This window comes from Rhamphochromis longiceps, linkage group LG1 (genome assembly GCF_057381845.1).
Source record: "Rhamphochromis longiceps isolate RC_006_pf linkage group LG1, R_longiceps_female_GT1.1, whole genome shotgun sequence".
NCBI classification, from domain to species: Eukaryota; Metazoa; Chordata; class Actinopteri; order Cichliformes; family Cichlidae; genus Rhamphochromis; species Rhamphochromis longiceps.
The window spans coordinates 27,944,138-27,972,103 of record NC_140557.1 but is presented as its reverse complement, the minus strand read 5'-3'; the positions used below and the strand labels follow the sequence as shown (position 1 = coordinate 27,972,103).

Here is a 27,966-nt window from a genome sequence, read left to right as displayed (position 1 = left end):
ATGATGCCTTCGCGAACAACTTCCTGGTTGACACCCACCTGTCACAACAAGGAATTTTTACTTCATGTTTTTACAGATGATCTTGGTAAAATAAATTAAGAAGAAGAATTTTTAATTTTCTGTCATCAGGTAAGAAATAAAGCCTGTTTAGGTACTGTTTCATTCAGTCACTTCTCCCAACCACTCTTTAATTTATATACTCTGTAGCTTAAACTAAAATTCATGCTGGTCAGGAATATACTAATAATAATATGTTGTGTTTTAATGTTATTAAAAAACAACATATTATTATTATTAGTATTTTTTAATTAAATCTATAAATCAAGGATAAACTTATTATTATGAGAAAGCGCTCTTCGTGTCACCAGGTGTATGATGTCAGTGAACTTTGCCAAGCTTCGGATTATTTGTTAATAAAATATATGAAATGCAAAAAACAGAAACACGCTGACACGTGTACGAAGAAGGACCAAGTCTGCCCTCTTGTGGCAAAACCAAGAATGACACCTCGTCTGGGTGGCCTTACTAGCTGCAGCCCCTCCCCGGCTTATGATTGTAATTTTGCTGGTAAATCCTCAAATTAACTCAAAATTGATGATCACACCTTTACAAATCCAGTATTACACTTTCATATAAAATAAGCAAGAGTAATTTTGAAATGACATCAAGACAACATAGCTAGTTACTGCTGTACTGATGATATGAATGTGAAATTCATAATTTACACAGTCTCACATTTCAAGACATAAATCTAAAGGTAATTGGAAATACTGCTGTCTATCAGTGAGTGTGTGTGGTCATTCTTATTATTTGCAGTAGTACTTATTGTTGTTGTTGTAGTAATATTTTGTGTTAATTGCGTTTTTCTAATGTAAATGCGCATTTTCTGCGCCGTTTTGCTCTTTTGGGTGCGCTTGTGTGCGAGGGGCGGGCCGGCTTCAGAAGGGCGGGCGTTCGTAGTTTTGAAGCGCATGATGAAGCCGTGAACAGCCTGCAGCTTTGCCTCAGCCTCCTCTGCATCGTTTGCTAATTGTGAAACTGGGAGAAGCGTGAGCAGAGAGCCAGCCGACGCTCAGACAGACAGACTGCCCACTGTGAACACTGTGACCGTGAACATGGCTTCCTCGGAGCTTGGTGAGTTTCTCTGAGCATGAAACAAACTTTCTGAGTTTTGGTGTTGCGACATGCAGGCTGCTAGCTGACTGGCTAACATTAGCCAACGTGGTTAGCTCCACTTCACTAAAAACGGGCATTTATTCTTCGTTTGCGTTTGTAAAATGACAACAAGTCCTGGGTTAAAGCTCTGCTCATCTGTCTTTGCAGCACTTCTGAGTGTTTCTGACAAAACTGGACTGTTGGACTTCGCTAAGAGGCTGGTGGGTGTGGGGCTGTCTCTGGTGGCCTCAGGGGGCACAGCCAAAGCCCTGCGGGATGCTGGACTGGCCGTCAGGTGGGTGCTCCACTAGCCCTTAAAGTCAAAGCCATAGGCGTCCACATGTACTACTGCAGTACTGTAGATACCTGCAGCATGTGAGGCCTTCTCTAAGTTCTCAGAGTCTCTGCTTTGTGTCAGGGATGTGTCTGAACTGACTGGACATCCAGAGATGCTGGGCGGCAGAGTGAAGACCCTGCATCCTGCAGTGCATGGAGGTATCCTGGCCAGAAAAACACCCAGTGACACCGCTGACATGGAGAAGCTGGGCTACAGCCTGGTAAGGTGAGACAAACACAGCAAACAGAAATGGGCAAAAGCTTTCTCAAGCATGTAAAATACTCTGATGTGTACAGTATGCTGGATGTTTGTGTGTACTTGCAGTAGAAAGAAAAGGTTGAGTGGAAATGAAACCCTTGTGCACATGTGACCCATGTGGAGTGCAGGCACGTGCTTTTTAATCAAGAAGCATGTCGAGTTGATTTGGCTGCTGGATAATTGGAAACCTGCTGCCCGTGCATGCTCATCCTGTGACTCCTGTTCATTGGAAGAATGATTCGATTTCACTGTGTCCTCAGTGGAAGATTAAACGACACGTGATTGAAGTTTAGCAGATGACTGTTTCTTAACAACTTTTTTTTTTTTTTCTTTTAAAGACAAGAAAATCAGTGGATCCTGTTGTCGGTGTGCAATACTTGCTTTTTTTCTTTTTTTTGTCGGATTTTTTAAAATGTTTGGCAACATATGAAAAAATGCTGAAACTGCAGTAAAGTTAATGGATTTAATGATTTCATTTACTGACTGTTTACACAAGTAGTCATAAGACACGCTCGAGCAAAGCTTGTCTTGCTTTGTACTTTCTTTGGTAGTGGTCTCAAATGAAGAAGCGCAAAAATGTATTGCATGGACACACGATTAACCCCATTCAGTTTGTAACACCGTGCTGCAAAACACGATTTTGATCATTACAGGTTGAACATTAGAGCTTTTCAAACAGCAGGTGACCCTGCTTACTAATACCTACCACGAAAAATGCTCGGTGCCCACCAAAGATGTTTTATCCAGAACCAAAGGGAAGCACCAGCACGTTGATAAAACGATCTGTTTAACCAGTTGTGGTAATTTCATTCACATAAGTACCGGTATGTCAGACACTTCTGCTCAACAGAATCCGAGGAAATACGTGGATTTCTCTCAGACAAGTTGCAATAAGTTCGAGTTTATTATGCCTAAATGCATAGACTGAAAACACTATGCATGTATAAGAGAATTAACTGTGAACAGCTTGTTTTGAGCATGTGGATTCCCATGAACACCTTAGGTCTATGTAGGATCTCCCACTGAACTGATCTCCATCTTTAACTTATCTGAAGCTGGCAGAACTGCTGTGTAGTGTGCCTGCACAGCTGGATCAGTAAGAAGCAGCTGTTTAGCTAGAAAAATGCACCTGCATTTAAAATGTGAGGGCCATCAGTTCATTATTGTACTCCAGTGTTTGAAAGTTTTTAAGTATGAAAAGATTTTCCTTTGTTTGCCCTTTTCAAGAGTGGTGGTGTGCAACCTGTACCCATTCATAAAGACCGTCTCTAACCCGGATGTCACGGTGGAGGATGCCGTAGAGCAGATTGATATCGGTAATGCATAGAAGTGCACTCTTTGCTTGCCTGTCTTACTAATGATGAAACACTTATTTATTTGTGTACTCTGCGTGTATTGATAAAAACTGTTCTTTCTTCTCAGGTGGTGTAACTCTGCTCAGAGCAGCAGCCAAAAACCACGCTCGGGTCACCATTGTGTGCGATCCTGCCGACTATTTGCTGGTTGCCAAGGAGATGGAGAATTCGGCGGACAAAGACACGACCCTGGAAACTCGCCGGACTCTGGCCCTGAAAGTGAGTCTGTTTTGTTGCAAGCGTGTGACCTGATTTTTCTGAGAAAGGAATTTTAGGAAAATACAAACTTGTAGACTTTTTGAGGTGGGCTTTTAGATTTAAGGGTTTTAAGGTTATAATGCAGTTTTGGGGGGGGGGGGGGGGGGGCGGGGTTAAGGTGAGGGTTGGTTTTGGATTATGTTTTGAAAATGGGGTAAAAGGGCACGAGCTGTCACCTCTCCAAACGCATAATTTCTTTATGCGTTTCTGCTTTATCATACCTGTCAGAGGGAGGCCATTTAAAGTTTGTCATTCAATCCAATTTTATTTATATAGCGCCAGATAAGACTAGACAAGATAAAAACCCTACAGTAATACAGAGAAAATCCCAATAATTGAACAACCCACTGTGAGCGCACACTTGGTGACAGTGGGAAGGAAAAACTCCCTTTTAACAGGAAGAAACCTCCAGTAGAGCCAGGCTCATGGAGGGGCGGCTATCAGCCGTGACCAGGTGATCACATGAAGTCACATGTTTGCGTGTTGGTTGGCATACTGCAGTTTCAGAAATTCACATATCACGTTTTATATTTTATAAATTGCTATTTATCACAATATATTTGAAAATTTGCGATAAAGATATAACGGACGATATAATTGGCGCGAGACAAAATAAATACCTTACAATTCCACAACTTTATTAGTGCAAAAAAAGCCCCATCAATGTATTTTCACTTAAACAAGCAGCTGTTTTTTATGTGCATTAAAGTTATATAAAAATGTAACAGTGCAAATGCAAATTCCTTGCTGACAGTTTAACCAAAAGGCATTTCCAGTGGAAATTGGCCGACATATCCTCAGCATAACCATGTATAATATCCACAAAACTTAAAAGAGGTTATACACACACAATACGGTAATATTATGTTGAAGCACAGTACGTATCACTCCGCCAGGCTCCTGCCTGCGGTTGCCGTAATGCTCCGACAGTCCATCAAGCGGTGCGGGTTCGTAGCTTAGCAAAGTCGTACTAAAACATTTTTTGACAGATTTTCGAGCGCCGTGTAGCACATAAAATCGGTTCGAGGTCAGTAAACACAACCAGAATTCATACATAAGGCACACGGGATTATAAGGAGCACACAAAGGATTGATTTTAAGTGCGTCTTATTTTCCGAAAAACACGGTAATAACGACGGCCCGCTAGCATGCTCTACCAAAAATTGTCCTTTGGTGTGTATCTGACTTGCAAAAGCCAAACTAGTTCCACACCACTGAAGTTGCAGCATTTTTACAAACCAATTCTGGTTCATCTGTTTCATTCAACGATCCTCATTCTCCGTCACCGCCATGCTTTTTCTGCCATCTGCGTATGAAAACAAAGCATGTGCGTTTTCCCCATATTCTATCGCCATATTTCATTTTCTTATCATTGCCTAACATTAAACCGGTATTACAGTGAACGGTATGATATGACCCAGCCCTATTGGGGGGGGTGTCTTTAATGCCTGATCATGTATTGAAGGAGCCATATGTTGAATGTGTGCGTGAATGGGTGGATGACTGGATATGTAAAGCGCTTTGGGATCCTTAGGGACTAGTAAGGCGCTATATAAATGCAGGTCATTTACCATATGTTACAGCTAGTTGCCTTCAAAACGATGTTGCTTAAACTTAAATTTTAATAACCAGTTGAGTCAAAGACCGTTTCCTGATGGGGTTAGTCATAATCCTGCGTGGAGAATTTTAAAAGTGCCGTTTCAGAGTTGATCACATGAGCCTCGAGCATCCATCCATTCTGTTCAGACTTGTTCCACTTTAAGCTCCATGCTGAAAAGAGACTTTTTGTTTGGAGTAAGAGGGGAAATCAAGCCTCCGGCTCTTTTTTATAAGGTATCGTTGCCAAAATAGCTGCTGCTGCTGTTGGAGTCTTGATGTGTGGGGACTTCAGGGAGTTTGCTTTCTTTTGATCAATCCTTTATAATCACAACATTGTATTACCCAGTGCTATTTTAAGCTGGCTTATGATTAAAAATAAAAAAAACAAAAGCTTGAGGGTGATCATTAAGGAGTTGCTACTCCCCCCGTGACTATTTGTTCTGGTTTTGCTATTTGCTCAGAGATGAGGGTCAGCGAGTCGAAGTCCAGGCTGTTTATCACAGAGTGATGAAATGTGTTTAACATTTGAGGAGCAGTGAACTCTAACCTCACAGTCTGACTGCACTGAGCTTTGAGTTAAATACTGATAACTGTCCCACTTTGCCTGCAGCCCTTTTTTCTTGTGGAGAGATGGTTCCTTTCCTAAAACATCAGAAAGTGATGTAAGCACTTCCTAACCTTTCTCTACTCGTTCTGCTTCCTGTGCAGGCCTTCACACACACAGCACAGTATGATGAGGCTATATCCGACTACTTCCGCGGGCAGTACAGCCGCGGCGTGTCCCAGCTGCCTCTGCGATACGGCATGAACCCCCACCAAGCACCCGCTCAAATCTACACTCTGCGCGCGGCTCTGCCGCTCACAGGTACCCTCACACCACGCCATGCCACGCCGCAATCTGTCCTTTAATGTCACCCATCCCCTTTTAACGTTCCCTCTCTTAGTGGTCAACGGTGCTCCTGGCTTTATCAACCTGTGCGACGCTCTGAACGCGTGGCAGCTCGTTAGGGAGCTGAAGAGAGCCCTCAGCATGGCTGCAGCGGCTTCCTTCAAACACGTCAGCCCTGCTGGTAAGAAAGAAAGACCCCATTCAGACGCACTCTTACAGTTAACAGTGTCCACATAGATCTGACAATGAAAGCTGTCACCTTGTTTCTGAAGGAGCCGCAGTAGGAGTTCCTCTGACCGAGGAAGAGGCCAAAGTGTGCATGGTGCACGACATGCTGAAGGACCTCAGCCCACTCGCCACCGCCTACGCAAGGGCAAGAGGTTAAAAAGTCATCTGTATAGCTGATGCCCTGAAAATGATTGTGTGCTGGGCGCTCTCTCTTTTTTTCTTTTTTTTAATATGTTATACATTTACTCTGTGCCTCCAGGTTCAGACAGGATGTCTTCATTTGGAGATTTCATTGCTCTGTCAGATGTGTGTGACGTTCCCACTGCTAAGATCATATCAAGAGAGGTAAATAAGAGGGCAAGCTTTTTATTTTTTTTAATCATTAAAATTATAAAGATAATAATAATAGTATTTTTTGTGATGTAACATTCTTAGGTCTCAGACGGTATCATTGCTCCTGGTTATGATGAGGAGGCACTCAAAATCCTTTCCAAAAAGAAGAATGGCAACTACTGTGTGCTTCAGGTGAGGGCGCTGTTTCCCCACGTCTGTATTTGTCTCTGGTTTTGGAAGCATGTCTTTGGACGTACTGATTAGCTTAAAAACCTCATAATTCTCAGACACATGCAGATTGAATAACCTGCTCTTTTTTTCTTTTTCTTTTTTTTTTTTTTTTTCTAGGCAGATAATGTAACTGAAGTAGTTGCAAGTCATACTGAAGATAAAAATCTGTACAGTACATGCATGCTATGTAAACTGGGTTATGGGTTATGTCCGTGCTTGTGTCTCAGATGGATCCTGACTACGAGCCCGATGACACCGAGGTGAGAGTGTTGTTTGGTCTCTATCTCAAACAAAAGAGGAATGGAGGACGTATCAATAAGGACTTCTTCAGCAACGTTGTTTCCAAAGGCTCGGTAAGACACTGAAGTGTGTTAACGTTTTACTGACTCGATCCAATCTGACAGATTCTTCTCTTGTGTCCTAAAGCTCTCTGAGGAAGCTGTGCGTGACCTCACCGTGGCAACCATCGCCGTCAAGTACACGCAGTCTAACTCTGTGTGCTATGCTAAAGACGGACAGGTAAGAGGTGGTGCATAAATGAGGAAGGAATCCAGAGGAGCCTCAGTTGTTCCCCAATCTTTCTTCACCTGTGTTTTCCAGGTTATCGGTATTGGTGCAGGGCAGCAGTCTCGTATCCACTGCACTCGGCTGGCGGGTGACAAAGCTGACAACTGGTGGCTCAGGCACCACCCTCGAGTCCTGAGCATGAAGTTTCGCAGTGGTGTGAAGAGAGCAGAGATGGCCAACGCAATCGACCAGTATGTGAGCGACACCATTGGAGAGGTGAGGGAGTAACATTTGGAGACGTGCACTGTAGTTACCAGTGAGGAAAAAGTACAACTGTGTTTTTATTTTGTTTGGATGTAAACATTTCAAGACTGCATTTGTGTTTATGTGAATATTTAAAATGCGTACATGCAACCCTTTGTGTCTTAAATGCAAAGAGGAACTCAGCTTCTGACATGGACACAAATAAATATGCAGTTTTAAGAGTGTTTTGTACAATAGATGAAGAATTACTGTATTTTGCGAGATGTAAACACATCCAATGTTCCTGTGCATATTGAGGACTGAGGCACAAAGCAACAGATTATTTTATTACGTTAATAGATTCTGACTTTTTGTATACAAAAGATTTAAGATGTTCCCACCTCTGATGTTCAATGTCATGTCTAATCCAACAGCATGCCAAGTTTGAGACTGTGTGAGTAAATGAAAACCTGTGTCCTGTGTATATTCTGTCCTGTGCCGGCAGGGCCCAGACTTGGAAGTTTGGAAGTCGATGTATGAAGAGGTCCCTGAGCTACTGTCAGAGACTGAAAAGAAGAACTGGATCAGCTCACTGCAGGCTGTGGCTGTCAGCTCTGACGCCTTCTTCCCTTTCAGAGATAACATAGATCGGGCCAAAAGGGTAAGTGCCTTGCACGAAGAACGTGTACATGCTGCACACACCTTGTCAATCTCACTGCAACTTAAACCCTGGTCTTCCTGTCATAACTCATATTTCCTTCCTGTGTGTGTCTGTCTCCAGAGCGGCGTTCAATACATCGCAGCTCCAGCGGGCTCTGCTGCTGATGAGGTTGTGATCAATGCCTGTAATGAGCAAGGCATTACTCTGGTGCACACCAGCCTGCGACTCTTCCACCACTGAGTTCACTAAGCGTTGAGTTCGCTCTCAGTTTTGTGTCTTTACAAAGACGAAATAAACGTGTGCAACATTGCTGATCTTCAGACATTCCTACATTTAGCTGAACTGTAGAAACAGACGCACAATTTTGTAACACACTAAATACTTTCCTGACTTGTGATCAAAATGTTCAAGAGTGTAATACTGTAACTGCAGCTGATCCTTGTAGGTCAGTCTTGCAACACTATGAAATAAACTTGGAGTTTGACTATTTTGTCTCTTTCATTGTGCTAACTGCGTGACACTGTTAGTCCATTGCATTAATCCAGACTCAAGGTCACAGTGCTTCATTGGGATTGCAGTGAGTCGTTCAGCAAAATTGAACTAGCGTGAAAAAGTGGTTAGTTAAATCACGATTCAGCAAAGGGAGCAATACATTTTTCACATGGGGCCAACCAGATTTGGATAAATGAATAAATGCAAAATATGAATAATCAAAAACCTGAAAATGTAAGTGTGACAAATATGCAGAAAACAGGAAGAGGGCAAATATTTTTTCTTGCCATTGTAAGCTTATTGTTGGCACCTTAACCCACCCCCCAACCCTAATAAGAAAACACAACACCGTGGTAATGTTTAAGAATCTCTCCAGCTTTATTAAAATAAGGGACTTCTATTTGTCATCGGTAGAAACACTTTGGCACAAAGTACAAAAATAGAACGGTTCACATCCTTGTTCACCACATTCACACGATGAGATCAAAGGGATAAATTACCAGAACTTCAGAATGTGTCAATCACACACAGTGCGACCCCTCTGTAATGGAAGAGGGGCTACAGAAAAGAGAAGCACATTTTTGAGGACAGTTTCAGCAACACTGGTAACAACTACATTTTTTAGCACAGTGTGTACTTTATGGGTTTTGGTCAGGATATAATTGGAAAAGAAAAAAAAATTAAATGGGAAACAAATGCCAACTTGACAGATGTGTAAATCTGACTGGACAAGTTCTAAATAACTTTAGAAAGTTGGGGGTTTCTGTTTCTAATACATCACAAGCCTGGAAGTCGACAGTGAATAGACTCAAGTGAAGATTAATGATGAGGGCAGCAGGGCAATGTGTCAGCAATGTGATAAGGCACTTAGTTTGTTTCATTGCAGACAGCGTGGCTTCTACAAGGTGAGACAGTGCAGCAACTTGACGGTAAGGGAGCAAAGCAGATGTCAGATGACCAGCTCATCATTCCCGAGGATTGTGAGGAACGTGTGCATCTGCCAGCAGTTCAGGCCGGAGGCACTCGATGGGGCAGTGAATGTTCTGGAGGATGAACAGTGGCACAGTTTTAAACTTTGACACGTGCAGACTGTTACACAACAGATTACTCCAATTTGAAAACTGATATTTACAGTTTGTATTATGTCTCCTGATTTTCAATACATTTCACTTACTTTGCGCAGTGTGTTGTCTCCATATCTGATTGGCTGCAGCAGACCGACATCGACATCGCCACCTGGTCTCCTGCAGTTCTCGCATCGCCAGCCCTAATAAAGGCAAGAAAAGCATTTAACCACGCCCTCTTCTGGATGATCCCGTATGATGTAACGAGAACACGAGGAAGGCTCACGTGTCTTACCTGTTGTCCTCCAAAGCACGTGCAGGTGCAAATAGAACCCAGGTACTCCTTCTGCCACTGGTTGCCCACCCGGTAAGTTTTGCCATCATCGTAACACGTGGACTCATCTGCGTGAATAGATATTTGGGTTAAAAATGACACGCAGCTCATTCACTTTGTAACAGCCACAGAACATTTCAATTAAAAAGTTAAAGAGGCCTTACGCGGTTCACACTTAAACTCTCCTTTGCCGTTTCCTAAACAAGTGCAGCTCATTAAGTTCCCGTTCTCTGAGCGACGGTCCCATTTCTCTCCAATTCTGTAGTTGTTGCCATTGTCGTGGCACCACTCTGAGAAGAACATACAGTAACCGAGTGAAACTTATTCAATTTCCATCCATGTACACGTATTGGGGAAAGATACCCTAAAAACCTACTTGATGAATCACATCTGAAGTGGCCGCTGCCCAGGCCCAGACACCTGCACGACAGCTTGAAGCCTGTCTCAGACATCCGCTCCCATTCAGCACCGACATCGTGATGGGTGGCAGTAAAGGCATCATAGCACGTGTCTTTATTTGAGGAATCTCCCTCTGTAACTGAAGGAAGAAGAAAGTGGGGGAAAAATTAACCATGATGGGCTTCATTCAGTTTCCTTTAATAATCAGATACATCACAGCTGGAAGCTTACTTGTGTTTCCAGCAGTCACTGTCTGCTCCAGAATCTTGTGTTTTAGGGCCCCCAGGAGTGCCTCCACAATAACGTTATAGTCTGCTCCGGGAGTGAGTCCTAGCAGGGTAGCAGTAGTGGCTGTGCCTGGCAGGCGGACCTGGGTAGAGAGGAAGAAATCATAGCTTATTCTCATAAATGGGAATAATGAGAATAATTGAATAATGGACTGGCCCCTTACCTGGAACATCTTCTCATTTAGCTGTGTGATGGGATGACAGGACACCAGGTAGGCATTGCTCTGCCTATAAGGCTTCCAGGAGACGGTGGTCTGAGTTTGGGCCTCCAGCGGCACACTTGTCTCGTTAAAGAGTATGGGTCCAATGGGCATGTTTAGCTTCACAATGGGCTTTCTGCGGCCTTCTGCATCAGGAAGGGGCACAAACACCAGGGGCTCACGAACTTGGCCATAGGGAGAAAGTGGATTCCGATTATATCCGTTGTCTCCATTGTTGTTGTACTCTGTGTACTCCACATGCTGGCTCTGATCACCAAACCCATCCTGGCTATTGGTGCCCACTAACTGGACGTTGTTGTCCAGAGATTCAGGCACATCCAGCCTGCCATTTCCAGGGCGGTTAGGCTGGGGCAGAGGCAAAGGAAGCAAGGGGTCTTGAGCTGGCGGGAGAGACGAGGTTACGGAAGCAAGCAGGTTAGACGAGGGGGAGTTAAAGCAGAGCAGCTCTAACACATCTCAGCCAAAAGGGATGACGGATACGTAGCAATGCAACTCACTGCAAAGTGTGTCATAATGCACTATTACAAACACACAAGATATTTTGAATGACATTTGCGAGGACATTCAAAATAACAAAGTGGGTATTATCATTTTAGATTTTGGAAACACACTTGAGCTAAAGCTTCATACAGCTCCAGCTGAGCAGATGAAAGCTGCCGTTTCACCCCTTAATCTTACCAGTAACTGACTCGAACTCTGAATGGATCCTTTTTACTTCACATTTGTCACCATACAGAGAAAAAAGTATCAGTATAAGTACTCACGAGTCCTGCTCCTGCCCACCAGAGGTGTGCTTCTCTGCGTGTTTTGGATGGCGATGATCTTGATGATGTACTCCGTGTCTGGTCTTAGATCTGAGCAAAGAAAAGGAAAACTGTTGTTTTTCCACACGTAATTGGTGTGTCAGGATAATCCTGCGTGAAGCTTTAAATGTCAAATAAAAGTACGTACCATCGATGGTGGCGTAGTTTTGGCCAGCGTGGGGTCTTGGGAAAAGCTCCTGTGGTCTTCCTCCTGACTCTTCATAGGTGACATAGTATCCTGTGATTTGCGTGGCAGGTGGCTGCCAGGTGAAGGAGATGGAGTAGGGGGTGACGGACGTAAACTGCAGGTTGGTGGGCGCCTGGACCAGCGGGTCAACTGTAAGGACAAATACGGCTGTTAAACTGCCCGAATGCTATTTTTTTTCTCTGTGTGTGCAAACTAGGATGTGACTTGTGTGAGGCTGAAGCTGCATTTGTTGTCACTTAACCCATTATCAAGATGTAAGATCATACAAGCAGCCTGGATTTATTTTGTAATTTTGGCTGTAAAATTACAAATTATTTCTCACTTTAACGCTGTAATGCCAGAAGTATCATATCTGATACATGCATTTCTGTGACCTCTACATCACGAGTGTGATTTTTTAATCTTTGAAAAACTGATGTACGCAATCAGATTAAAAATGCAAAACTGCCAGAGATTTAGGTGACCTCAAGCTGCTAGCCCCAAACAGGTCAGGAAACCTCGCATGCTTCTGCCTCTTCTAGTTGCAGTTGTCTCTTGAATTACATAACTTAAGGAAACCTGGCAGCAAACTGTGATGTGCAGATCAGTGTACTGTAACATTATGTAATGACAGAAATCAAAAACCAGAATATTACACTGAAATTAACATTTGTTTTAAAAAAAAAAAAAGAAGCAGTTTTTAAACCTGGATTTTTGCATTACCTGTTTGAATTCTGAGAGTGAATGGGTCGCTCCTTGTGTTCCCACTCAGAGTGTACATGTTAACATTGTAAACAGTGTTGGGCCGCAAACCTACAACACAAAAACACACTTTAAAGCAAGACTGAAGCTCCAAAATCACTCTTTAAGACCTTAAATGCGTTAAAGTGTGGCGTACCGGTGAGGGTGTAGGTGTAAGCTTCACTTGGGATGGTCTTGGTGATGGTGGGATACGATCCACTCTGGGGAATGGCTTCAATAAGGAAACCAGTGAAAGGTTCCAGCTTGGAACGCCAGGTCAGTGTGAAAGAACTATCCGTTACTTTGATGACGCGCACGCGGCGAGGAGCACTCAAAGCTGCGTTGAGGTGAAACAGAAGCAATTTTAAAAGGATCAGTTACACCACGAGTGAGGTCTGCAGATGTGTCCATTTATGGCGCAGCACGTTACCTTGCAGCGTGGTGGCTTCTGCCTCCGCTGGTCTGCTTGTGACTGTGTTCTTCAGAGCGTAAACCTGCACCTGGTATGTGGTTGCCACCTACACAGTACACAGTTCATATTTACTCACTGACCCATTGTGGATCCATGTAAAGATTCACACATGAACTCTGCTTACCATGAGCCCTGGCACCACAACACGAGTGGTGTCCGGAGCAACGTTCATTTCTCTGTGAGGGCTGTTGATGTTCTTGGGGCTCACGACTACACGGTAGCCGGTCAGGCGCGCGTCTGGAGCTCGCCATGACACAGTGAAGGAGGAAGGACTGACCTCAGAGATCGCCAAGTTGGTGGGAGCAGGGATTACTGAAGCACAAAGACACAGTGTCAAGGCCAAAGTTTTAAGACGGGGATATCAAATGGAGACAAATGCTTTGGTGTATTTCTGTTTAGCGCTACCTGTGGCCTGAGTTCCCACCAACGGTGAGCTGGGTGCTCGGTCATGGAGGGCGATGACCTTAACAGTATACTCTGTTCCAGGGCGAAGGTTTCTCAGCACCACACTGTCCTGGTCCCCTCTGGGTGCTGGGCGCAGCTCTCTCTCACCTTCCTCTGCACTGGTGTACAAGACACGGTATGACGTTACTGCGCCGTCTGGGCTGTCCCAGGAGATGCGCATGGAGGTGGAGTCGATGTCAGAGAAGGTGAGCTCCTTCGGACGGTCCATAGCTGCAGAAAAAGAGGAACAGGAAGATTCCTCAGTGCTAAATAGATTTTTCCTGTTGGCTTTGGAGGAAATTTACCTGAATTTCCTGTAGCAAAACTGCCGAGTATAGCTCTAACATAGTGCAAGGGAATCCGGACAAATAAAGTTAGAGCTGAAAGAGAAGTGAATTAAGTGAGACTAACCAGTGACTGCATTTTCTATTAGCGGGGAAGACGGCTGTCCATTATTTCCCAGGGCATAGACACTCACAAGATACTCAGCAGTGGGCATCAGACCCGTGAAAGTCACCTCGGTCTGATCTGTAACAGGAGAGCAGAAAAGGAGCCAATAAGATGATGAGTGTTGTGTGTGAAAAATTAAATCATCATGGCAATCTGATTGTGAGCATCTGGCATTCCTTGCAGGCCTTACCAGGAGCCAAATCCTCCGAGTACGAGGGTCCCACGCCATTTTTGGGAATACTTGTGACTCTGTAGCCTCTGATTGGTCCCCGAGCAGGAGACCAACGTACTGTGATGGCATTGTCACTTATATCAGCCACCCGCATGTCAGGGGGGGCCTCGATATCTAAAGGAACAATGGATAAAGCTTTAGATTTACCATAAACACTCAACATTAAGTTGCTTTTCCAAAAATTTTCCCGTATTTCTGTACCAGTCCTGTGCGTTATGTAGACGGGAACACTGGTGGCGGGGTTATCGCCTCGTCCGCTAATTGCATAGACTGTGATGGTGTATTCAGTGCCGGGATTCAGTCCGGTGATGGTGGCAGTGGTCTGAGTGCCTGGGACATTAATCTCCCGAGGAGTCTCGCCACCTGAGAGGGCAGTAAAGAAGGCCCAAGTGTTAAACTTGTGTGGCTGACGTTAGAGGAAACCAAGAATTCAAAAATAAAATGTACAGACTTGTTCCTGCATAGGTGATCCTGTAGTTTCTCACTGAGATAGAGGGAGCATCCCAGCGTATGGTGACGGCGGTTGGGGTGGATCTTGTTACCACTAGGTCAGTGGGCGAATCAGAGACTGAAAAACATTAAATAACAGAATAGAGAAAATCACAGAGGATAATTATGGAGGAAAAAAAAACATTAAAACAGATGAGGAATGATCACGCCCACTAACTAAAAGAATAGGTGGGACTCACTTGTTGCCTGTGTGCCAGTCAGAGGCTGACTCTCCTGGCTGCTGCTCACAGCATACACATATATCATGTACTCGGTTTCAGGTGACAGTCCAGTCAAAGTGTAGTGGGTTCTGGTTGGGGGGAGCCTCTCATCCTTGGCATGTCCACCACTGGTCTTCTGATAGCGGATTCGGTAGCCCGTGATTCTAGCCTGTGGAGCTTGCCAGTGAACTGTAAAGGAGTCGGTCCGAATGTCGGAGAAGTCCAAGCCAGTCGGGGAATCCAGCGCTGGAAGAAAAATGTAGTGAAAAACTGAGATACATTTTCAGTTATATACAAAGATAATGCCAAATACAGTCTTTCTAGTAGAAATAAGCAAACGTTAATGTAAAATATGTGAAATGGATCAACTGATATTAATAAAAATCAAACAAAAAGTCACCAAATGCAGGCAAGCTTTAAACAGATTAGGTAACTCTGGAATAAGAGACCAAATATTTATTGTTGATATTATTTATAGTAGCATTGTAGTTATTCTGTTGTAGTTTATTCTGCAGGATATTACGCACTCATACATCTTGTCAATCACACTGTATTCACACTCTCGTTTAACACCCTTTTTACCCTAATGAACATCACATCAAGAAACTAGTGACTGAGATAATAAACTAATACCAGTGAAGTGAGAATTGGGATCTTTATAGACTCGTATGCTTCTTTTAAGTTTCCCCCCGCCCATCATTAGAAAAATGATGGACATTTCAGACTCGGGGGCTACAGCCATCTTTTATTTGCAACACCCTTGGTTCTTCTGTGAGGCCACCTGTGTAGATACTCACTGGTTTTTTGAGTCCCTGTGGCTGGTCTACTTTCTCGTTCACCATACACACACACCACACTGATACGATAGTCAGTGTTGGGCTGCAGGTCTGTGAAGATGATTGGTACAATTAGTATTGTTCGAGATGGAGCACAAGTCATTTTGCCTTTTCAAGCCTCTGAGTTCTTCTTACTTTGCAGCAAGTAGGTGTTGGTAGCTCCTCCAACATTGACCTCCTTGATGTCATTATCAGTGGATACAGGGTGATAACGGATAACGAACCGAGAGATGTCGTTTGGTGTGGCAATTCTGGGGACTGACCAAGTCACCCTAATGTGGTCAGGGCCCACTCCTCCAAACTGCAGGTTGGTGGGAGCTGGAATGGCTGTAAAAATGAGGAGTTATAAGCTATAGCTATCACTGGTAACGCAATGAGTTTAAGAAAATAACGGACGACTTCCAGTGGCACAAAGAAAATATCAGAGAAATGATTAAATTCAGATATTTACTGCAGTGTGGCACACTTAAAAAAGAATAAAGGTGCCTCAGATCAAGACCCAACCCCTCCCCAGTGATGGACTGAAAGAATAAATCACCAGCATGCGTTTGCTTTGTGTGTGTGGCCGGCTCGCTGTCCCCCTCTTCTGTAACAGTGAAGATACTGATGTGATAGTCCACACCGGGCTCCAAACCACGAATCGTGTAATAACCAGCAGATGCTTCCACCATATCTTGAAAAATTGGCAAGCTCTGGCCTGAAGCTACTACCACTATCCGGTAACCAATAATGGTAGTACTGTTCAGAGGGATCCAGCGTAGCCCAATGGTGGTGTCAGTAACGTCGACAAAGTCAATTTGACTTGGAGCGGGGATGTCTGAAAGGGTTAGGCATGTTGCAAAGCGCAAGCAAAATTAGACAGACAGAAAAGCCCCAATTATTTCATTGGTTATATCAAGAACATTCATTTAATTCCCGATAAAGCGTTCAGAGAACCTGGGTATAACAGTAACCATGCAAGACAATTACACATAACTGGATTGGAAAACATTCAGAATTAAAATTATAATTAAAGGTAAATATAAGGCAGTAATAATACTACTAATGGACGTGCAAAAAAATCCCAAAAATATTCACCCTACCAAGTGATAAACACGATTTCCATGCAAATGGTCAGTTAGCCAATAATCATGCTAGCAGTAAAAAAAAGCTGCATTAGACATTTGAACCAAAACTGAGCTTAAAGAACACTGACATTTAGATTTAAATTGGTTGCCAAATAGTGAGCTCCAGCACACAGTCCCATGGCTACCAAATGTGCAAATGGGTAATCTTTTCGCTAACTTCAAAATGTAAGTGTATTTTTGTACATAATGACATTATTCTTCTATCTAGTGGGTAAAAATTAACTAATGCAGCTTTAGTTTCTTCTGAAACTAGGCCAAGCTCTGTGGGGATGGGAGTAGCAGGGTCCATTTTCATTGAATGGGAAAATTATGTCATTTGTTCCTCACGATGAACCAGATACACTAGTCTTTGTGGCTTTCTACCACGTGTAAATGACTTCCTCTGGCTCCTACCTGTTGTGACAATAGTGGACACTGGACTGCTTTCCACATTGTCCTTGGTAGCGAACACGCTGATGTTGTACTCCATACCCAGAGTCAAGTGCTCTAGAACAACTGAGGTCTGATCAACTGCAACAATCTCTTCAAGGGAGTATCCTCTCTGGCCATTGGTTGGTCTGCTTGTCACTCGGTAGCTTGTAATACCTGCAGAGAGACGGGAAATATAACAAATTAATGAATTAATATTAGAAATCAAAAGGAAATACCAGGAACAGCTTTTTGTTCTAGTGAAAAGAAAAAAAACTATTTGAAGGCCAAGGTCTAGAGACCTTCTGTGATGTCAGTGCGTGGGGAGCAAAGTCAATATTTACCTGGTGTTTTGGAGGCTACCCAGTAGGCTGTGAGAACTCCTGTGTTCGGGTTGGACTCAAGTCTGAGGTCAGTGGGAGGAGATAGAGCTGCAACAAGAAACAGCAGACCATGACGCATTGAAAAAAAAACTTCAGCGCAGCAAAAAATATCTGGCACAAAATCACGCCAAATGGTTTTAACGGCACTCTGTCAGCTCAGAGCAGACCGGATGATCGGTCACACAACTGGTTTTACAGTTGGTTTTGTTCAGCAGTCACCACAGTGCCTGGCTTTTTATTTGTGAAATTAAAACAGATACGCACAAGTGACAACATTGCGGGTGATGGGATTTCCGCGGTTCTGTCCATTGTAGATGGGCTGAACGCTGTAGGTGTACTGAGTTCCTGGAGTCAGACCATCTACATAAACACGTCCAGAGGAAGAGGTTTCTTCTCTGGGAGACTCGCCTTCCTCGCTGGGCAGCACAGACAGCTGGGGAAATAAAACGGACATGAGAAAAACTGGAGAATACGCTTAAAAGAAAAAAAATTAGAAACAATTAGCAATGGCCTAAAATCTGCCCACAGCAGAGAGTAAATATTAGACTCTTTGGATCTTTACGGTTCCGCTATGTTCACCAGTTAGCTTCTAAATGTGCTTGGGCACTGCTTGGAGATAAGTAGTTAGTGAACAGCTCCAGTGATTCCTTTAATGTAATGAGCTAACCTTGTAGCTGAACCTGTGGACGGGTATCCAGGTGACGATGATCGAGGTGTCGGTAACCTCAGTACTGAAAGTGGGAGCATTTCCCATCTGGGGAGCTGTAAGAAAGGGAAGAAAGGGAAGGGGGGGGGACAATATTTTAAAATGATTGGAGCAATTTATTCCCATCTTTACTTGTGTTCGGTTTCTCCAAATACCGACCGGTGGTAAAGTATGTGGTGACGCCCTCGCTGAGCTCATTTTCGAGATCAGAGTAAAGGGTGGCAGTGTACTCCGTATCTGGACGTAGATTCCTCAGTAGGTACTGGGTGACCCTGCCTGGGATCCTCTTTTCAATGGGACTTGAGCCTTCGATGCTCAGGTAAAGGCGGAAACCACTGACAATGGCACGAGGAGCCTCCCAGACAATCAGTGCGCTGTCAGGGCCGATCTCAGTGAAGCGTACATCGGTGGGTGCATCAGGTTCTGGAGGAGGCAGAAAGCATAACACATGTAAGGCAAAAAAGATCTGTTGTGTTTTGGATAAAATCCCTGCGTTTATGTATTTGGGCTTTTTTCCAAAGTGGCACTTACTAGTAGCCTTTTCTCCTACAAGAGGCTCACTCTCCACTCCGCCGTTGATGGCATAGACGTAGAAGCGGTAAAGCGTGCCTGGCTGCAAGTGGGTGATCTCAGAGTATGCACTGGTGGAGACAGGCAGCCCCAGGGGCCTTACGTCAGTGCCATCAGACCCAACGGGGGAGAAAGTGACTCTGTAACCTGACACCTCATTGGGTGGACCGGTCCAGGTGATGGTGACCTTCGTATCCGAAACCTCGTAGAACTGCAGGTCTGTGGGGGCTTGGACCACCTCTGTGGAGAGGAGAGTGCTAGTTGACTAACAAGGGTCACAGTCAAACCTTAGAGTCTCCTCAGGAGTTTTTTTACTATGTCATTGGTTATGTTTGGAGACAGATGTGAACTTAATATTTATTTTACATTTATTAGGCCCCATAGGTAAAAACATAACCTTTAAAAAAAAATAAAACTCATACCTAAGTTATATATAATAAGTATACAGAGCTAAATATGCATTATTGGGTGCAAATATTACTGCTGCTTTTTAAAAATCTTTAATTTAATTGTACTTGGCTTAGATAAAATAGATGCTGTTAGCTTAGAGTCTAAAATGGAAATCCATTTAAAAATATTCTCAAAGATATTAGAATGATTTATGAATGATTTATGAATGCATCCTTGCTTTTCTAAGTGTTTTAAACTAAGTTTAAAGAGGTCACTGTTTTGCGGCCAAGTCTGATTTAAAAGAAGTCTGAGGTCCATAATATTTAAGGAGACAGGAAGAAAAATGTTACAATGGCACGGCTATAACCATAAAAGCACATTTTGACAAAGCCATGTTTTGACAAGCCCTCTTAACTGAGCAGTGAAAAGCCCTTTCTAAGGCCCTACAAGGAATCTCCAGCTGCAAGTATAAACTGAATCTGTTCAGCCTTCACAGACAGCCGAAAGGCTAAGAATCAACTAAAAAGAATCCTGAGCGATCTAAAGAACAGCATATTGTTCAAATCTTTCACAAAAAGAAAAATTAAGTTTTACAGTGCTAACTCGTGAATTGATTCTGTTTAAAAGGCATATTATGTCTACCTTGCGTAGGAGATCCAGCAGTGTTGACCTGTACAAAAACAGGCTCACTCTCCTGGTCCTCTTCCACGGCATAGATGCTGATGTTGTAAAGCAGACCGGGGCGAAGGTCAACCAGGGTCACGGACGTCTCTGACTCTGGGAGGGTCAGCTCTGTGCTGCTGCCTTCCACTGATGGTGTGTAAACCACACGGTAGCCTGCAGGCACAAGTATACAGTTATACACAAAGCCAGGATAAGAAAAAGGATTTATATCTCAAACAAATACAAAATAAATGGTTTGTTACCAGTAATAGGAGCCTGAGGTCTGGACCAGCTGATTTGGATGGAGGTTTCTCCCACTTCATTGACAACATGCCTAGTAGGTGCGTCAGGAGCTGCCCAAAGGATGAGAGGATCATTCTTTCAAACGCACTTGGTGACTATGAGTGTAACATCACGACAGTGGAGAAGAGAGCTTCTCCTACCTGTGGTCTGTGAGGTAGTGAGGATGAGGTTGGGCTGCCCCCGACTTGGGACCTCGAAGACGCTGACGTTGTATCTGCGTCCAGGCAGGAGATTACTGATGGTGACAGAGGTGGATGTGCGAGGAACATCTGGAACACAGTCAAAAGTCAGAACTCTGTATAATAATGGCAGAGCCTCCCAGAGGTTTCAGGGATGGTCAAAGGCTCTCACCCAGAACTTTAGGCTGGGACCCCTCCTCACTGAGCTCATACTCCACCCTGAAGCCAGAGATGGTTGTATCAGCTGATGTCCAGGATACAACAAAGCTGTTTGAGGTGATTTCTGTCACAGACTCGGAGGTGTCCAACACAGGTGGAGGTGCAGTCGTCTCTCCCTCATATGTCTCCACTTTTGAAATTAAGGAGCATGGCGTTATTTTAAATATTTCTTTAGATGTGCTGCTTTGGTGTAGCCATGTAGCTGTACAGCATACTCACAGGAGCCAAGGTTAGTAGTGAAATCAAAGCGCGTGACCTCACGGCGTCCATAGTTCTGAATGCTGATGAGCTGACCCTCATAGGTGATGCCTGGACGCAGCCCGCTAATGGTGTAGGAGTTGATGTTGCCCGGGATGGTGACCTCTCTCCAGGGAGAACGGGTGTTTTTCTGCAGATTAGCGATAACGAGAGGTTGACAAGTTTAAACCTTTTAATCTGTGAAGATAAAGAAGAGGTACTCAACAAGAACTTTTCAAAAGCGCTTAGGGAAAAAATAGAGATTTAAACATCTATATTTACTTTATAATGAGGTAAAATCCACCTGTGGGCAAAGACAGTTATGACTAAATAAATCAAAAGGGTGTGCAGTGGAGTCATTAATTAGCTCTGGGAAATAAACCTGTGGTCTGTATATATTGGAGACTGGGCAGCCATTCAGTGTCAGCTCTTCCATTAGGAGTATGTCAACTGGCTTTGAACTGTTAGAAAAATATAAACTTTTCAAGCAGGTTTTAGACTTTGAGTGGCTTTGCTGTCCAAGAAATACAGTCCAAACCCATAAAGCGGAAGCAAGTTTGACTTCAGTTGAAGTTCATTAACATCTCAACCTGCCTCAAGACGTCTTTGAGGTCTTCAAAGAGAAAAAACAACAACGCTGGATGTTTATCTGGGAATCTGCTAAAAACCGGTGTCTGCGTGTACAGACTGCAAAGGCAAGTAAGTTTACCCTCTAATCACTTTGTTTGTTCAACCTTCAGACTTCACCAGAGGCACTCACCCTCAAACACAAATGTATCCGCCTTTACTAAATGCTACTATTCAGCAAAATTAAAGCCCAATTTTGAGCAAAGAAATACGACTCGCTTTCATTTCTGGAGGCAATTTGTAACCGAGGGAAGCGAAAGTGAGACTCACAACTCTCCATTTCAGGATGTACTGGGTGATCTGAACAGATGAAGGGGCGTTCCACTGAATAGGGCGAGAGTCGGACTGTTTCCCAGCCTCTGTGATGATCACCTGGATTGGTCTGCGGCCATCTAAGGAGAAAAAAAAAAGATTTAGGAGAAGACATCAGGAGTAAAGGAAAGGGTGGAAGTGAGAAGATTTTTTTTCACATAACTTAACAGCATTGTGTGTAGGGAGTGTGGGTGAAAGTTGGCTACTTTTCGGTGAGTTCTGTCAGAGGGCGTCATTGCTCGGGGACAGAATCAAACCACCAGACGATGCTAAACCAGCTCAAACACCCACAGACATTTTCAAGTCAGATATAACGTCTGCATACTATATTCATCATGGTTTATCTCGTCTCTGTTCCCTAGAGAACACACACACACCCATAAATAGATAGACAGACAGACAGACAGGTAGGTAGGTAGGTAGGTAGGTAGGTAGGTAGGTAGATAGATAGATAGATAGATAGATAGATAGATAGATAGCTATAGGACTTCCTGATTGCGTGAGATTCATTTAGCAAGGTCAGTGTTGTTTGATTCAAGGCTCACAAAGCAGTACAAATTCCCCCAGGCAGGAAGTGACTGCCTTCTAAGCCCCTCTCCCTTGTTCAGCAATTCACCTTGTTCCAGCTTAGCAAGTCAACAAAACATCATTCAGCATGAGACAGACAGGGTGCCTCCAGCTTGCCAAAATTTCAACATTCGGCAGACTTTAAAGTTACGCAATAAAAAGAAACCCACAAACTCCCACTTCCCTCCACCTGTCTGGCAAGGTTAGGATTAAGTGGGAGGAAGTCAATAATTAATGGGAGTTGGTTTAGTACAGCAAACATTAACTGAGCACCAAAATCCATATAGGTCGGTGGAAAAGCTAAAAGAAAGGACATTCAGACCAATGGTTACAAATGAGAAAAGCTTTAGGTTTAGGATGTTCTTCAGGCTAAATTTTCTACCTGTTTGTTTACATTCTGGCTCATTTTTGACCACAGAAGTCCCTTAGATGCTGAAGAAACTATTTTGAATAAGTCGATCTGGCCACGGTGGAACACCTAAAATGCCAAAACTAAGCATTCAGAATGGCAGTCCAAAAAATCAAAGGGTATCAAAAGTAGCTACTCCCATCTTTCATGTACTCTCTATGACTCAGAACATGTGGCCTTTTAAAACAGAGCTGTGCATTTTTACCTTGGTAGGTCTGCTGGGGCTCGCATCTCATTTCTCCAATCCCATTGCCATAACAATAACAGCGGTAGTAGATGCCATGGATGGCTTTGTCCCACGTCTCGCCGATCTGATAGAACGTCCTGGTTTGTGGTTCTTGACACTGATCTATTGCAGAAAACACAAGGAGACAAAAGAGTGGAGCAGATGGGACAGACGACAGCGGGGTTGTTTTTCTGAAGCTGCAGCAGTTCTCAGTATTTAGTCCCCAAAAAGCCAATCAGTAACGAGCCGTGAACGTACCAATAGCGTCACACTTCCAGTATCCACGTCCTTGTCCGAAGCAGGTGCAGTTCATCATGTAGCCTTGGTCGTGGCGCTTGGTGAATTCCTGGTTAACTTCATAGGTCAAACCATCAACTATACACTGATCTGGATGCACAGAGAAAAGACAGGAAGATGAATTATTTAAACTTTCACATTATTCGCAAAGTATTTGAAGACAAAATATAAAAGGTTTTGTTAGATTTAGCCCTCTGACCTAAAAGCTGTGAGTAAGCAACACAGTTCCACTCCCCACGGCCGTTTCCCAGGCATGTGCACTGCATCATGTGACCCAAGACGTCATGGCGTTTGTCCCACTTGTCGCCCACACGGCGCATCACTCCATCACTGGTGGTGCATACCTCTTCATGAGCTAATTACAGAAGGAAACATAAAAAAGCTATCAGTGTGTTGGTACATGTATACATTCACATGGTGCTGCGTATGTCCAGAGACACAGAGTTTTTCTTGGTCCACTTCAACCCAGAATTTGTATGTTACTGTTACGTAACAGCCTTAATAGCATCATCACTCTCCCATGACCTCTTTAAGTGCCAATTATTTACTCCCCAATTGTCTACAAGTGAACCTTGCAACCAAATCATCATTATAGTCTGTGAGAAACGACTTGATGAGAAGAAGACAAAAAGCATTTTGTGCAATCGGAACAAAAATGGCAAAAGTATTTAAATGCCCAGCTGTGTTATATAACAATATACCAGTTCAGTACCTTCAAATGAGAAAAACAGCAAACACACTCACCAGCCATGGGACAGAATCCAAAACGCTGTTCTGAATCATAGTCGTAGGTGGTGCCACACCATCTCATGTTGTCACGGCGCCCATCGGTGGTGCAATCGGTGTAGTTGCGACCGCTGTAGAGGAAGGGAAAGTGGCACAGGGCCCCATTGGAGTTCCCACCCCGTGTTGTCACAATTGCTGGATTCAAGAAAGTACACATACAAGTTAATGCATGCTTAATTGGCTCTAACCACACAATTATTCACACAATCTTTATTATGTGAGTGGATAAACTAAAGATGCTAGACAACAGTAACTGCACATCAATTTTTGGGACAAAGTTGCCGTTTACATCTATGTTCCTGAGTCTCACCATTCTTTTCAGTGCAGAAAGAGTACTGCTGGTCTCTCTGATAGTCTGAGGTTGTAGAGCACCACAGCTGCCCATCTGAACGTCCATCTGAGGTGCAAGAGTAGTAGGTCTTCCCCATGAAGACAAAGGGGAATACACAGGGTTGGCCATCAGAGTTCCCACCGTACACCTGGTTCCTGGCCTCTGTGGGAAAAGGGGAGGGAGGGTGGGAAAAATGACTTCAGTATACCATTCAAAGAGCAACATGCAGAGCTGAATGGAACCAACAGAAAATTACAAAAGACTGCAGTTTCTCTGGGATTGACTCCAAGAGCCACTTGAGCCAGCCTCAAGACTTCTGTATTAAAATACCCAATTTTATTTGCTTCTGGTACACACCCCATTCTTGACAGCTGACTCCATTGCCCAAACAGGTACAGAGCATCTGTTTGCTGCCCTGGTTTTTGATCCAGCGCTGTCCATCGTAGTAGTAGGCTCCAGAGTCGGTGCGACAGGTTCTCTCAGTGGGAAGCTCAAGCTGCCGGACTGGGGTCAACACAACTCTGGCTGTAAACACATTTTAAAAAACAACCAACGTCAGGTCTGTTAACAGCGACAAGCTCAGAGCTCTTGTTGAGCACTGGTTTCTGATTTACAAGTCTCACCTCTTCCTGAGCTGTGTCTTTCACACTTTGATTCTCCTCTGCCGTTTCCTAGGCACACACACTGCAGGCGATGTCCGCTTGTGTCAGTCCTCGTCCATGTGTCTCCAATACGGTAGGACCTCCTTGTATCCTGGTCATTGCAGCGGTCTGGTTGGTGTACAACAGTGGTTAGTAGCTGCCCCTGAAGAAAAACTTGCATTTGTGCTTGTGTATGTTTGGATTCTGCTTACTTCTTGAGGTGCATGTGATGCGTCCATTCCCCTCGCCCATACAGGTGCAATCCAGCATCATCCAGCCTTGGTATGGCTTCTCCCAGGTGTCTCCTACAGCATACGTGGCAGCTAAGCTATTGTCATAGCACCTTTCCCCTGCAGAAAAATAAACAAATTTTGATTTACTGAATATGCAGAATCTAAATCACACTGGGCAATTTGTATTAGACATAAACCAAACAAAAATCAATAGCTGGAGTGAAAGATGAGCAAATCAGAGGACATGCTGTCTCACTCGCTTATCTTGTTTGACTGGACTCATGTCAAATATTTGCAGTGGTATCAAAGAGTTACGCTTCTGGGAAATGTGTGTGTGTGCATCCATGTTTGTGTGTATGATGAATATATAAACTTTGATCTTTTGCAACATTTTACATTTGTCTGCTTTTCATAGTTCATTTGTGAAATTTTCTTTTCTGCCCTGCTCACCGAGAGGTTTGCATGTCCACTCTCCTTTGCCATTTCCAAGACACACACACTCCAACATGTAGGCACCGGTGTCATGAGGCCTCTGCCAAGTGTCCCCGATTTTATAAGACCTCCCACCATCGTGGCATCGATCTGTGAATGACAAAATGTGAACTTGCTGATTTCAAAGACCTCTTGTATATGCGAGATGGCACACATATACAAATTCTGGTTCAATAATTAAAACTTAATTTCAGGAATAAACTGAACCATGCAGAGGTATTGCCATGTGTGTCATGCACTTTGACAAAGAAAAAACTACCATGCTAAGACATACCACTCCAGCACATTATGCTGTTTCAACAAGGTTAGTATTTGGTATTCTAGGAACTCACGCGCTATTGTGCAGCTGATCTTGCCGGAACCAATGCAGGTGCAGTCCCAAGTCATCCTCTCATGTAATCTCTCATAGGTTTCACCCACCTGGTATGTCCGGTCATTGTACTTATCATAACAGGATTCCTCCACTGAGAGGAAAAAACAAACAGCACAAAGTTAAAGAGGCTCTTACCGAGAAGCTGTTCTGGAGTCTTCTCTTGCTGCGTAAAAACGCACAACATCTGTGCCTTTCTCCGTGTATTCGTTGCTTTTTGTGTGTGTTTTGTTTTTCACTTGTCGGGATCAACACAAGAGTCGTGAAACGAGTGATAGTGCACTACAAAGACGCACTAACCTTCAGGCTTAGTTTTACACTTGATGCCTGCTGCTCCACTGCAGGTGCACACCAACGTGCTACCAAGGTAAGGTTTCTCCCACTGTTCGTTCACTCTGTATGAGCGACCGTTTTCCTCACAGCCGACTACAAATAATATATTATTAAACATTTTAACAGTAGAATGAACATTAATCTTTTTGTTTGCTTTGGCTCACATGGAAAGAAACATATCGAAATCACGTGTTTCTTTGTTGTTGTTGTTTTCATTTAACACAAAACGCACTAGAAATACCTTTCTAATGCATGAAGTTACACAGTCAGGCCCCCTGAATTCAAGAATAAGTTCTTGTACCAACCTGGATTAATAGCCGATGTATCGTGAAGCTCGGGATACACCTGATACTGGCCAGTTTGTCTTTTGTTCTTCTTTGGCAAGCCGTGAACTGCGCTGCTTACGCACAGCGCAAGCAGTAACCCTGTGAGCGGGCTACCCTTCATCTTATGGAACGGATATTTCAATGAAAAGCAGAAAAAACTTAGATGATGGGAAAAAAAGCAATAGCAAAAAGTAAAAGAAAGCAAGTGAAGTATTAAAGGGCTTGGAGAGAGCTGGTTCCTGCCCCTTATTCTCAGCTACCTCGGCTGCTCCTTCTCGGCAGTTCACTTGGCCGAATCGCAGCTGGTGCGCCAGACCTAGCAGAGGGCTGCGCGCTGGTTATATACTGGGACCGCCACAGCAGCAGAGGAGGGGTTTAACGGGAGACTGGAAGACCCGCCCGACAAAGTGTGAGCAATACTTATAATCCTCATTTTGAAGAAAAAACATCAAGCAATGAAGATAAATAAGCTTCTGTAATCTGTTCATCTGCACACGTGCTGCCCTGTGTAGGGTTGCGAAGTCACGTTGAGGCGCAACAATTCAGTGCGAGTCTTACATAACCGCAAAAAAAAGAAGAAGGAGAAAGAAATGCCCATAACATTTGTTATACTGTAATCCCAGAATTACACAGTAATGGCCTCATGCTATAGTTTCTATAATTCCCACACCACTCTCCTACATGGATTTGTGCAGCTATTGGGACCTATGGATCTAAACTACGGATTGAACATATTTTACATTAAATTATAATTTTAAAAAAAATAAAAATAAAACTGCAGTATGTGAATTTTACCCAGCTTGGCACAGAGTCGATAAGTAACAAAAAGTGGAACTTTATGCCTCCACCATGTCTGCTCACGGAGTTCACAGACGTATATTTTTTGTCCATGCTATAACATCTGGTATAATCATCATTTTTTCTTTAATGTTACGTGATTTTGTTTTAATCTTATCTTTATTCCTAAAACTGATGCTTCTTTTCGAAAATACTTAAAAGTAAGTAACTTTAAAATACCAGAATTCTTTAAGGATTAAATGGATATGCCTACTGCTATTTTTCTTTTCTTTTTTAAAAAAAAAAAAAATTATGTTCCTCTAAATGT

At 43.5% G+C, this 27,966-nt stretch overlaps 2 protein-coding genes across 4 annotated transcripts; one reads left to right on the top strand and one right to left on the bottom strand.

Annotated features, from left to right (window-relative positions):
• Positions 1-953: 953 nt before the first annotated feature.
• Positions 954-8,541, top strand: atic (5-aminoimidazole-4-carboxamide ribonucleotide formyltransferase/IMP cyclohydrolase). The gene is made up of 15 exons (XM_085404254.1): positions 954-1,134; positions 1,324-1,450; positions 1,574-1,717; positions 2,978-3,066; positions 3,173-3,324; positions 5,671-5,827; positions 5,907-6,032; positions 6,124-6,231; positions 6,339-6,424; positions 6,515-6,604; positions 6,871-6,996; positions 7,070-7,162; positions 7,244-7,426; positions 7,899-8,054; positions 8,175-8,541. The coding sequence occupies exons 1-15, from the start codon at positions 1,116-1,118 to the stop codon at positions 8,292-8,294; spliced, it is 1,776 nt and encodes a 591-aa protein (XP_085260380.1). The 5' UTR covers positions 954-1,115; the 3' UTR covers positions 8,295-8,541.
• Positions 8,542-8,909: 368 nt separating this feature from the next.
• fn1b (fibronectin 1b) lies at positions 8,910-27,193 on the bottom strand. 3 transcript variants are annotated; one of them, XM_085404228.1, is made up of 46 exons: positions 26,841-27,193; positions 26,503-26,628; positions 26,165-26,296; positions 25,791-25,922; positions 25,320-25,457; positions 25,090-25,236; positions 24,824-24,991; positions 24,446-24,628; positions 24,094-24,270; positions 23,549-23,704; positions 23,311-23,439; positions 23,032-23,175; positions 21,809-21,930; positions 20,894-21,062; positions 20,628-20,804; positions 20,417-20,545; positions 20,237-20,326; positions 19,953-20,147; positions 18,882-19,160; positions 18,510-18,773; positions 18,312-18,406; positions 17,909-18,077; positions 17,606-17,692; positions 17,247-17,438; positions 16,265-16,543; positions 15,862-16,053; positions 15,688-15,777; positions 14,870-15,136; positions 14,632-14,748; positions 14,382-14,543; positions 14,139-14,294; positions 13,910-14,026; positions 13,460-13,729; positions 13,179-13,366; positions 13,013-13,100; positions 12,740-12,919; positions 12,565-12,654; positions 11,803-11,991; positions 11,616-11,705; positions 10,795-11,231; positions 10,575-10,713; positions 10,321-10,482; positions 10,109-10,234; positions 9,906-10,012; positions 9,721-9,813; positions 8,910-9,589 (listed from the first exon to the last, which is right to left on the bottom strand). In XM_085404228.1, the coding sequence occupies exons 1-46, from the start codon at positions 26,980-26,982 to the stop codon at positions 9,512-9,514; spliced, it is 7,359 nt and encodes a 2,452-aa protein (XP_085260354.1). In that variant the 5' UTR covers positions 26,983-27,193; the 3' UTR covers positions 8,910-9,511. The 3 variants fall into 3 exon arrangements, with proteins under 3 accessions (XP_085260354.1, XP_085260367.1, XP_085260360.1); XM_085404241.1 differs by lacking the exon at positions 16,265-16,543; XM_085404234.1 differs by lacking the exon at positions 26,503-26,628.
• Positions 27,194-27,966: the final 773 nt, after the last annotated feature.

Bases quoted from the DNA above. Each gene is read 5' to 3' on its own strand.
- fn1b (XM_085404228.1), bottom strand. From the start codon at position 26,982: ATGAAGGGTAGCCCGCTCACAGGGTTACTGCTTGCGCTGTGCGTAAGC. The intron at 18,407-18,509 runs GTCGGTATTTGG...CCTTTCTTACAG, and splicing joins CACCACATACTTTACCACCG to CTCCCCAGATGGGAAATGCT. The intron at 12,920-13,012 runs GTAACGTGCTGC...ACCTCAACGCAG, and splicing joins AGAAGCCACCACGCTGCAAG to CTTTGAGTGCTCCTCGCCGC.
- atic (XM_085404254.1), top strand. The intron at 5,828-5,906 runs GTACCCTCACAC...TCCCTCTCTTAG, and splicing joins CGCGGCTCTGCCGCTCACAG to TGGTCAACGGTGCTCCTGGC. The intron at 7,427-7,898 runs GTGAGGGAGTAA...CTGTGCCGGCAG, and splicing joins TGAGCGACACCATTGGAGAG to GGCCCAGACTTGGAAGTTTG.